A 12,473-nucleotide genomic window follows, 5' to 3' on the forward strand; every position below is an offset into this window, starting at 1 on the left:
ATAAAATGCTCCTAATGGTGTTCACGAAAGCATGCCTTTACTTTGAAGGAAAGAGAATGGATTTAGATGCACAGTTAGGTGTAAAAGTAGATTGTCACTGTTCTGAATGATCTCATAAATACAGCATGAAATATGGGTATCAAGGATTGTTGCGGTATTCTTGGGTATTTTACACACAATACAATTTAGTTCTCACAACTGACAATATTACTCTTCATTACCTCAGAAACAGTATAATAATGTACTGTTTGGGGGATATTACTGCTATTTTTTAAGTCACAGGGAGATGTGTTCCAAGTAATGAATATTTGTGATTTTTTGTTTTCTATTTTGAAATCCTATTGTTTGCTAGAACAAAAGCACCGGTTTATTTAGCATTTTCTGAGACATTTGAATAAATTGGAATTAATGGCTCTCAGCACATTTGAATCATTTGGGTGCAGATAGCACTCTAAACTGTTAATTGCTATATCACAAGTTAGGGGAGATCTTCTGTAAAAGTTAAACCTGGGGAACTTATCAGCTGCTTGCTTATAAGACACAGTTTAGCACCTATGTGTGACAGTGATTAAGTGTTCAATTTAAAATGTTTATTTCATACTGCTGTGCATTTAAATGGAGATCCAAGCAGATGTGAACATCCCTGGCTAGTGATAAGATCCTAAGGCTAACTACAACACTGCTGTCTTCCCACGACTTGCTCTGAGCGATGCAGCATACCCAGAGAGAGGAGATAAGAGTGCAATTGGGGACACAGTGAGAACAGGAGCATGCAGAGCCTGCAGCTTAGATGAACAGTACTGCTGCTGATGGCTGGAGATAGAGAATAAGCCACAAAGGAGAAGTGGTGGGGCTCACTAAAGATAAACACACAATAGCTTCCAGATTTATTCATATCCTTGCTGTTTTTAGTGTTGCTAACACTTGACTTTGTAAGAAAATGCTAGTGTCCACCCAGTATTTTTCAATACAAATAAATAAAACGTAACCTTGTATAACTGTCAGTACTGTATTTATCAACAGCATTTGTCAAAGTCCATATCCCGAGCTGCTCCAGTTGTGGGGCTGCTGCTTGTGGACTCTGTTGGGTCGGTCATAGACGTGGATGCATGTTTCAGAGCATAATCACACTGGAAAGTTTGCAAAACTGCTTTGTGGTGGAGTGAGCCACAAAACTTTCCATAACATATTCACGTATATTTTGGAATCCATCCTTCCCTCAGTTCAAACACTTCCATATTGAGGAGAGAGAGCTGACATTGTCCTGCTATGTCTCCAAACCCTGGACACCAGGCCCATCTTTTAGAATCTGAACTTTCTGATATTATAAATGATGTGATCAATTATGTTTATCATTAACATGGATTGTATCTTAATTAAGTAAAATGTGTTTTATTCTGTCACTCTAGGACTAATGCCAAGTCTCCTGTATTGAAATAAGCCACACTGTAGAAGACTACCTAAAGAGCATTTATTTTGTCATAACCACTAGGCTATATTGCCCTATTATCTATTGACTAATAGGCTATATTGTCCTACTAACTACTTCCAACTAGTATATAATGCCGCAATATCACCGCAAAATAATTTTCAAAAAACAAAATGTGATAACATAAATGCTTAAGAAAATGCTTTGTCATGCAATCCAGTTTTATTAAAAACAAGTTTCATACAAATAAATATTTAGAGATAAACAATAAACAGTTTTTACATAAGGTATTTAACATTTGCTTCAGTCAATCCTTCAAAAAATAAATATCAAGTTAAAATTATATGGATTCTCCTGGAATACTGCCCTTTTGAAAGAATAACAACTTGGAGCAATATTTTGTGGTAAAGCCTCAGGAATTTTAAAAATAATTCATAATACTGTGGTAATGTGCACAAACACAAAAAGTAACATTTTATTGAGATTATATTGGTCAAGGATTTGATTTACATAGTGCTAAATTAACAAAAATACTTAAAATCCGAGGTAATTAAATGGGTTTGTGAAAATTCTTCATGGGGGGGTGGGATTTCTAAAAATACCATATTTTAAAGACCTTTATGATCAACATACATCGTGTAATCATGACGGCTCAAAGGCCTGTGTTGGTGGGATAGAGACTTTGTTGTCAGCAAGAGCACAATTCCTTTGTCCAGGCAGGAGAGAGAGGTCTCATTCCATGTAACAGAAATCCTCAATGTTGTTCCCTTTCATTTTCTCCCGTTCATGGTGGTCTAGTAACCGGTAGTGAAAAGCAACCCGATTGATGAATTTTCCACTGGAGACCATTCTGACAACAGTGTTATCACAGCCAATCTTCATTTGAGCTGAAGAAAAGAAATGCACATACACAACAATTAGGTGCTATAAGCTAAGGGAAAGGAAAATGCAGCAAATACAAAGCAAATAATATGTGAATGTTACTGCCTGGAATATATTGTAAATATATCTTGCCCTACATAGAGCTAGAAAAGATTACATTTTCACACAGCTGCCTAACTTTCCTGGTTGGCCGTGGCTTTTCACGACGAGGCAAAGTGCTCCTCTGTGAAGCCGTCTTGGTACACTTGAGAGCGACACTCACCAGGCCCATTAAAGGAGTAGCAAAGGTCGGCCACAGGAAGCATCTTGGACGTGTCGACACCATTGCCACCCAGGAGCTCCACAAAGTCCCCTGCTCCTCCACACCCGGTGACAGCTCTCTAATAAAAGAAACAACCCCAAACAATCAGTTCACTTCATTTTGCAACAGATTGTCATAGAGCACTTCTTCACACATTGACGGATATAGATATAAACACTAGTAATAATACTAATGGTAGCACAAACTTTGTAATAATAACATGGGGAACAAAGCCAAAATACCTAATACCTAATGAATAAGATACCATGCTTCCTACCATATCCATGAGTATAGAATAAACATTTTTAAAGTCTTCATTCTCTTTGTTATGTTCCACGAATTGGTTACGACAATTGAATTCTGGAGACTATACCCTGACGTCACTTTGTCATCCGGATATAAAAATGTAAACCGCAGCATCAAGTGAAATCAGCGAGTATTCACTCCAATCTTTCCAAGGGTCACTTTAGCTCAATAACCGCAGTGCCTAAGCGATTACAATCAAATTCTATTCAGGCAAGAACCTAGAATGATGAATACCTGTGGGGTATTCACACTATTTTCTTAGAATATGCATATCCCACTTCCTGTCTAATCACAGTACTGTAATTCTCACTGCTGTGCAGTCCCAGTCCTGATCTAATTTTATTAGTTATTGAGAATAAATAACCCTTTGAGTGCATTTGTGTTTTTTTTTTTTTAGCAATACATAAACTACAAGTACATAAACTGTGAATATAGTGATATTATAAAGCCACTGACTCAAGAATCCTAGCACAAACAACAAAATGGTGTCAAGATAATGGTTTACACTAAGATTATACACAAAGCCAATAATGCCATTTTGATTAAGCATAAGATGTCTTGCATTAGTGTCAGTGGCAGTTATGGTTGTGATATCATTCTGCTACTGTCCAGTTTTGACATGCCAATAGTTTGAGCTGGTGCTCCATACACAGACCAGTTAAGAGTGACACTGTCTCGAGCAAGGAAACTCTTATGGCCCATGCACTCTGCTGAGCCTCACCTTCACTTGGAAATCGTTGTAGTGCCCCAGACTGAGTTCAGCTATTTGGATTTCCACAGGGTAAATGATGGAGTAGCTGCAGTTTCGGTGCTGGTGAGGGATTATCATAGTAAAGCTGCCCTCTGGGGTCTGGGAGATGATATTGCATGCTATTGAAGAGAAGAGGAAGAGAATGGAGAGCCCATATGAAACAGAATTGCATAAATGTAGCCATGAATGTCAAGGGGAGGAAACTAAATATTTTAGTGAATGAGGCTGTGTGTGTTGTCCAGTGCGGAGATGGACTTGTTCAGAACAGACGTTGGTGAAGGCTTGCATTAAATTTGTCATGTGCGATTTTCATTCACATATTGCAGCCACTGAGCATCGTCCCTGACAGCCCTGAGCCACAGTTGATTCACTCTTGCTTGCATATCATCGGAGGTCTCTTATCTGATACATGGCATTTTATTTGAAGGCTACTACTGAGCTTTGAATTACTCTGGCTAATATTTAGTTATACTGTTATACTGTGTCTGTTTGAATTTAACACACATCAAGTTGATAGCAACCAGTTAACCAGCTGATTAAGACATTAACTGGTCCACCTAACAATTAAATGTATGAAATTACATTTGTCATTCTTTCGTATAGATGGCCATCAATGAGAATCGGTAGCCATCATGAACATTTTTTTGTCCTCTGTTGTATAAATGTGACACACACAACCTTCCGCTTATTTCCACTGCATCACAGATGGATTGAAATGCGATGGCTTGTTTCCGAACAGGAGTGTTTAATGACCAGAAAAGGATGGAAAAGCAGCTACTCTGCAAATAGAAACTGCTAATTGACTAAACACTGACAAACAATGCAGCTGCTTGCAGGGCTTATTTGTTAGGTAAACATATTCTGAGAAATAACCACGTTAATATATTTATATAAAAAGACTTGGTAGTTATTATTATTATTATTATTATTATTATTATTATTATTATTACTTGATTTCTTAGCAGACACCCTTATCCAGAGTGACTTAAAATTGTTACAATATTTATCACATTACATACACATTACTGGTAGTGCTAGGGCTTGCTTTTTTATTCTCTATTTTACATCTACTGCTCAATTTAAATTCCAGAGACATCCCTCTAATAGAACGTGGATGCCATCTAACTATGTTTTTGCAAGTACTGACCTTTTTTTTGTTGTTGTATTTTCAATGGAACATTCTGATTTTAACAAGAGCTGAATTAATGCGTGCAAGACAAACCTGGGCACCTGTGTTATAGCTAACAGCACATTTGTTAGTTAATGCTTCCCTGGTTTTCAACTGTGACATTTTCGTTCTCTGCCCTCAAACACATGTGGGCCAAATGTTTCCTGGCATCCGTCTAACAAATCCACTTCTAATAAGCGGCAGATCAAATCATTATTCACAAGCAGAGATGAACGGCTATACTTACGATAGGGGTTGATGGTTTTCTTAACGGTTATGGAGAATCCATTCCCTGTGGCGTGGATCCTGAAGAAAAGCATCGCCACATTCTGTGATGACCTGACCATCCTTCTCATGGTGCCAGTTTCACAGTAGTCAACGTATCGTTCATACAGAGGAAGAGGGTGGTCCACAGAGCTGGGGAATTTCTCTCCTTTCAGTATCCATCCATCAAACACCTGCAAAGAGGAAAGTGCCATTAGTCACCAAGTTACAAAATGTTGTGGCAACCAGTGTTAATCCTGGACCAAATTATAACATTACAGGATAACTGTATACAATACCAAATGTTTCCCTTTATATACGTTTTCAATATTGGTCTACCCAGATTTTTTCTACCAGTACATTTTAAAGATCAAGTCACTGATTCACACAAAAAGGGATATGCCAGTCTTTGACAAGCTATGGGATCATTAACTTTTGTTTTTCTTAATGCGCTTCATTTAGGATATAAATATCTATATAAATGTAGCATCTGGAATTAACTGCAAGTGCCATTGTGAGCAAGTAGGAGTTTACATGCTATTGGTTTTACTGAACATGTTTCTCAATGGAGAGTAATTCTATTTGCAGCACCTAGGAGACATGACAGGGCCTTGGCCACAGTGAAAGGGAAAAGTGAAACGCAGTTTGAATCTAAGAAAACAGCAGGTGTCATATATAATTGCATAAGCTGATAAATGTATTACATAAAATCAGTTCTAAAAAATGGAGAAAGTGAACATTTTAGAGAAATGTTACTTTAATTCACCCAATACGTCACTATTATAGCTATATTGCACTTATGTTGTAAGTTTGCACTTATGTTGTAAGTCTCCCTGGATAAGGGCGTCTGCCAAGAAATAAAAATAATAATAATATGCAAATGTATGACTATAATGTGCTGTAGCACTACCATGCCAGACTAATTAACTGAAATAAACTGATCCAGACAATGTAGGGTAGCACTTGTATCTGCTATGCTCCTAAACCGCAGTATTCTCTAACCTTGTTCACTTCGAACTAACACATGGAGCTTAGTTGCATTAAAATGGCCAAACAATGCCAAGGATATGTATATTCTATTTGTTTTAATACAGACTGGGCTGATATTTAACAGCAAGTCAACCACCCCAAACAAAGCAACACCACCCTAAAATGGAGATGCATATTAGACCGCAAACCCCGAGCAGGAACATGCGCTCCCTGTGACATCACTAAACCCGCAGTGTCTTCAGAGGAGTCAAGGGAGAGGCTCAGGGGGAAGGAGGACTTCAATCATTAGTGTATCATATGGCAGCATGAACAGAAAGTGGATGAAAACTAAACTATTTGGAGAGGTTTGAAAAAAGATGCCAGGCACAGTAGTTGGCAGCCTGTGCCTCAAACATCTCCCACCACACTATCGAAGAAATATGCTTACCCCAAGATTATTTATCATTTTACTAGGAATTATAATTAATATTGAAATGAATACTGAATAAACAATAGTATTATATCTACATTGATATCGCACTCTATAAACGTATTAATGATGTTGGTTTCAGTGGGTGTCATAGTACGATGAGTTCATTTAAACAGTGCTGGCAGCAGGTGTTCTTCTATTTCTGGTTAAGGGTTTCAGAGCATGCCTTTTTCTTATGGAAAACAGCTACAATCACTGATGTTTTACATTTTGTTGATTAAACTAATTTTAATGAATGAACAGTTACATAGGAAATTAAAAGTATTTATGTTTGATGGAGTGCAACTTCAATCAACAGAACATTCTAAGTCTTAAACAGGAAGTGCACAAAGCCTCTGTTTATTGGATGACCTTTGCTCATCAATGTGCCAAGAAACAAATCCGCATAAAAGGATTAGAAATGCTCCTCAGATTACCTTGATGAAGTCTCCTCCACTGCAGTCGATGTTGACAGAATTGTATTCTAGACTGATCATCTCATTGGGCTCACCAATGAAAAAGGCAGCGCAGTTCAGCTGTGGTCGATCAGCTGTGAATGTGAACTGACCCTCGATGGAGAGCATGTCTATACATCCTGAAAAGAATAACCTACATTAAAGTCTCCCATCAGCAGTGTAGGGCAGGATGTGAGAAGTACATTAATCTGATGGCAATTACTGACACTGTGTTTCATATCTAACCCCAGATGCAGTTCTACTTATAGGTAGACTCCTGTGAGCTCCAGTATCTCATTTGAAGATGCACTGAAGAGAAATCAGTCAGTTAGCGTACTTCATTAGAAATGTGACTCAATGTTATATTGCAGTGGTCTAATTCTCTGTAGAATAAATTACAATTTATAAATATTACTTTAAAGGTCAACTATAATATTAAAAGATGGGTTGATTGTATGATGTTAAATTGTCTAAAATAATATATACTTAATAGATGGATGGTTTTATTGATCATGAATGTTATAATTATACAAGTTTTTTATTTTTTTGTTTTTTTATTTATTTACCAAAGCTATACAAAATAAACATCATATTTCATAATTTAAAACTATTTTCTTAAATAATTTGATCTGTGAACTGCAACACTATATTATAACATCAAACATGCATTTTATACACCTATTATTCAACAGTGTAAATGACAACGGTACTGGTAATTATTTAGATTAATTGTCAAAATTGAAGGCAGTTGCTTACTTAGCGGCCGACGGAAAGCAAGTTCTTCGGATATTTCTCTTTTGATTTCCGAGTTAAGAAGCGAAAAAACTCCTTCTGGGGAAATCTCATTGTCCTGAAAACACACATGACACGAAAGCTTAATTAAATTTACCCAATTTTCATAATATATATAATGCACCCTGTTAAAGAAGTAAAATGTAAATATTAATAGTAGCCTATAAAGTCATTTTCAATTGCAGCATACAAGTTTAACCCACAAAAACAACAATACATAAATATCATTAAAGTGATTAATTAATTCAAGCTGTCATTGATGCACAGGGGGAAACAACGAAAATCGTGTAAGACCCTGAGAAAGGAAAACAAATAAACATCACCGCAAACAAACTGACCTTTGAATCAGAAACATGAAACCAATAGTTATTATAACGAATGCAAACTTGCGATCTCGGACGTTTCCCCGATTGCTGAGACTGTAATCTAAAACCAACGATTGCGTTTTCTCTTTGACTCATTGAGCTGTATAATGATGGAAGAGCCTCACCTCCAGGTATCTGCTCTCTCCCCTGAGGACCGACAGGCAGATCAAGAGGAAGCAGAAGTGCGCTCGGAAAGCCGCAGACATCGCACCTCTCCCGGCTGCACTGGAGCGACGAGACTGAGCCGCTCCGACCGCCGCGCAGCTTTTATAGGAGCCGGGCAATGCAGCTCTGGTGAAGATGCATTGATAAGAGTGCGGCCACCATAGGCTCAGGTCTCTCCAAGACCCAAGTGTGCGTGCTGCTGACGACAGGCTGAGATCACGGGTCGAGAAGCCATCGCAATGTCAAAAAGTACCTCAGGAAGCCCGGGAGCCAAGTATCTAACTCCATATTCACCGTCATCAACCAAAAATGCAAAACGTAAACAGCAGAATGGTTATGCACTGCACCTGCCAAAAAAGCTGCATAAGAAAGAAATGATAATATAGAAAGTCAACACCCGCTTTAACTATTCCACATTTTATGTCAGTGTCTCAGAGTTTAATGTATTTACATTTGGACTTTTCCCACTTATCTACACACCATACTCCTGTTAAGGCAAAACATATTGTATTTTGAAAATATATGAAATATGCCTCCGCCTCCCTGAGGTAATACCTGGTGGCAGCAATTACAGCTTTGACTTGGCTACTGAAGGACATTTACCTTTTCTTGTTCCTTTGCCACTGCAGTGTAGTTTTGGCTGTGTGTTGTAGTGCTGAAAGGTGAATTTCCATCACCATTTCGGCTTTCTTGAAGAGAGTAGCAGGTTTTCCTCGTGGGCTTATCCTTGCTTTGTTACATTCATTTTCTCTTGTATCCTGACGAGATTCTTTTTTTTTTTTTGCATTCTTCAAACATGATTCTAGGTTGGCTTTCTTGGGTACCATACAGGCCACACTTTTGGATTGCTTGGGATATTGTTGTGACATGCACACTTTGAACAGGGTCTTTGTGGTGCCATACACCTTTTTCTTTAATTGTCTTGACAGTGCTCCAAGGGATATTAAAGGCCTTTGATATTTTTTTATACCCATCTCCTGATCTGTGACTTTGAACAACTTTGTCCTGGAGGTCTTTTGAAAGCTCTTGGTGCTCATGCTTGAGTCTCTACTTTGAAATGCAATACCCAGCAGAGGGAACCTACAGGAATTGCTGAATTAACCTGAAGTCATGTGAATCACTACAACTTTACACAAATGGAGACCACTTAACTTGGTGTGTGATTGTGAAGGCAATTACTATTACATGTTTAGTTGACACTATATATATATATATATATATATATATATATATATATATATACACAAATGGGAGACAAATTAAAGGAATAACCAACATGAAGTGTCTCAGTAAGGTGCTGGGCCACCATGAGCTACCAGAACAGCTTCAATGCTCTTGAAACAGATTCTACGAGCCTCTGAACTCTACTGGAGGGATGAACACCATTCTTCCAAAAGATATTCCCTCATTTGGTGTTTTGGTGATGGTGGAGAGCACGTTGGTCCAAAATCTCCCGTAGGTGTTCAATTGGGTTGAGATCTGGTGACTGTGAAGGCCAAAGCATATGATTCACATCATTTTCATACTCATCATACCTTTCAGTGACCCTCGTGCCCTGTGGATGGGGGCATTGTCATCCTGGAAGAGACCACTCCCATTAGGATAGAAATGTTTCACCATAGGATAAAGGTGATCACTATGAATAACTTTGTAATGATTTGCAGTGACACTTGTCAAGAACTAGCCAGTTGAGAGTCTTTGTGACTGAAGCTCCTGCCATTTGTGCCACAATAATGACCCCTCTTTCAAAGTCACTTAGATCCTTTCCTCTTGCCATCTTGATCCAAAATCGAGGTCATCTGGGCCTGCTCAGCAATTTTATACATGCCACAGAGCATAATAGGATGTTAATTGCTTAATTGTATCATCCAGTACACCTCTTTGGAGGCATCTGCATTCATTATGTTCCTTCACTCATTTATTCAGGTGTTTCATTTAATTTGTCTGTATATATATATATATATATATATATATATATATATATATATATATATATATAGTATATACCATAAACGCCCCTGGCGTTTATTCCAAATAACTGCAAGAAGCCCCACAAGTGATAGTGTTTTTTTAATTAATATACAGTATATACAGCTCTGGAGACCACTGCAAAATTATCAGTTTCTCTGATTTTACTATTTATAGGTATGTGTTTGGGTAAAATGAACATTTTTGTTTTATTCTATAAACTACTGACAGCATTTCTCCCAAAATCCAAATCAGAATATGAATGGAATGGAATGGCTGCCATACATGTTACAAGAACATTTTGCAGTGGTCTCTTAATTTTTTCCAGAGCTGTATATACACCGATCAGCCATAACATTATGACCACCATTATGACAGGTGAAGTGAATAACACTGATAATCTCGTTATCATGGCATCTGTCAGTGGGTGGGATATATTAGGCAGCAAGTGAACATTTTGTCCTCAAAGTTGATGTGTTAGAAGCAGGAAAAATGGGCAAGCGTAAGGATCTGAGCGACTTTGACAAGGGCCACATTGTGACGGCTAGACGACTGGGTCAGAGCATCTCCAAAACTGCAGCTCTTGTGGGGTGTTCCCGGTCTGCAGTGGTCAGTACCTATCAAAAGTGGTCCAAGGAAGGAAAAGCGGTGAACCGGCGACAGGGTCATGGGCGGCCAAGGCTCACTGATGCACGTGGGGAGCGAAGGCTGGCCCATGTGGTCCGATTCAACAGACAAGCTACTGTAGCTCAAATTGCTGAAAAAGTGAATGCTGGTTCTGATAGAAAGGTGTCAGAACACACAGTGCATCGCAGTTTGTTGCGTATGGGGCTGCGTGGCCGCAGACCAGTCAGGGTGCCCATGCTGACCCCTGTCCACTGCCGAAAGCGCCTACAATGGGCACGTGAGCATCAGAACTGGACCACGGAGCAATGGAAGAAGGTGGCCTGGTCTGATGAATCATGAGTTCAAGGTGTTGACTTGGCCTCCAAATTCCCCAGATCTCAATCCAATCGAGCATCTGTGGGATGTGCTGGACAAACAAGTCCGATCCATGGACGCCCCACCTCGCAACTTACAGGACTTAAAGGATCTGCTGCTAACATCTTGGTGCCAGATACCACAGCACACCTTCAGAGGTCTAGTGGAGTCCATGCCTCGACGGGTCAGGGCTGTTTTGGTAGCAAAAGGGGGACCTACACAATATTAGGCAGGTGGTCATAATGTTATGGCTGATCAGTGTATACTGAAAACAAGAAAGACACGTAACCCGGCGTTTATTAAAGACTGGCTTTTGTTTACATGATTATACAAATTAATCCGGCAACTATTGGAGACCCGGCGAGTATTGGAAGTTTTACGGTATATATATATATCATATTAAATTAGATGGCAGCCATGTTAATCATCCCACAAGGACCAAGACCAAGTTTGAAGTCCACTGCCAGTTATTTTCCATGGTGCATTGTCCTTGCCAGCCATTGCAAACACAAAGGTGAAATCAACATAGTTGTTTTATGCACATTTAAATCAACACTTTGCTCATACCAGCTAACAGCATTAGGTATATTCTTCTCTTTCTCATTATCTGTTGCAGACAGATGTTTTTATGTAACTACTGGAAAAATGTAATGAGTCAATTTGGTGCACATATTTAGGGCACACAGCCAGCTTGTGTCATGACACAGACACTTCTCCATTTGGATTGGTACATATGTAGTCTGACAGCTGATGCATCCATCTTCAGCACTGTCTTAATGGATAGGGGTATGAATGAAAATGCTAAAATGCCAGCTGAACGGAGTTGAGAGTGACCAAGTGATGAGTAAGATGATTTTAAGCTGTATTTAATTCACTGCAGACTTCTTCTCTGCTGAAATGAATTTCCAAATACTTGTTAGGAAAAGACGAGGACTGCTGGGCTTTCGTGTTCGAACACTCTGCAACACTTTCAGGGCAGCACAAGTCACAGTGAAAGATGTGAGACACTTGCAGTTCAATGGAGATATTGCTAAAGTCCTGATATGTATTTTCTTCCTTGTTGTCTGTCATAATAATTGTATTCAGTTCAATGATTTGTGAACGTTTGAGCTTACACTGTTACACTGCTATTTACCACCAACCAGGTATTCCATCACGCTGATACCTTATGGAGAGACTTGAAAGCTGCAGGAGTAGAAGTATGACAA

The 12,473-nt window shown here is 38.8% G+C and overlaps 1 protein-coding gene across 1 annotated transcript; it reads right to left on the reverse strand.

The window, feature by feature from the left end:
• Positions 1 to 1,644: 1,644 nt before the first annotated feature.
• Positions 1,645 to 8,402, reverse strand: crhbp (corticotropin releasing hormone binding protein). Its single transcript, XM_066711709.1, has 7 exons — positions 8,277 to 8,402; positions 7,751 to 7,844; positions 6,977 to 7,134; positions 5,085 to 5,295; positions 3,640 to 3,788; positions 2,574 to 2,691; positions 1,645 to 2,316 (listed from the first exon to the last, which is right to left on the reverse strand). The coding sequence occupies exons 1-7, from the start codon at positions 8,355 to 8,357 to the stop codon at positions 2,162 to 2,164; spliced, it is 966 nt and encodes a 321-aa protein (XP_066567806.1). The 5' UTR covers positions 8,358 to 8,402; the 3' UTR covers positions 1,645 to 2,161.
• Positions 8,403 to 12,473: the final 4,071 nt, after the last annotated feature.

This window comes from Amia ocellicauda, chromosome 8, assembly GCF_036373705.1.
Source record: "Amia ocellicauda isolate fAmiCal2 chromosome 8, fAmiCal2.hap1, whole genome shotgun sequence".
NCBI classification, from domain to species: domain Eukaryota; kingdom Metazoa; phylum Chordata; class Actinopteri; order Amiiformes; family Amiidae; genus Amia; species Amia ocellicauda.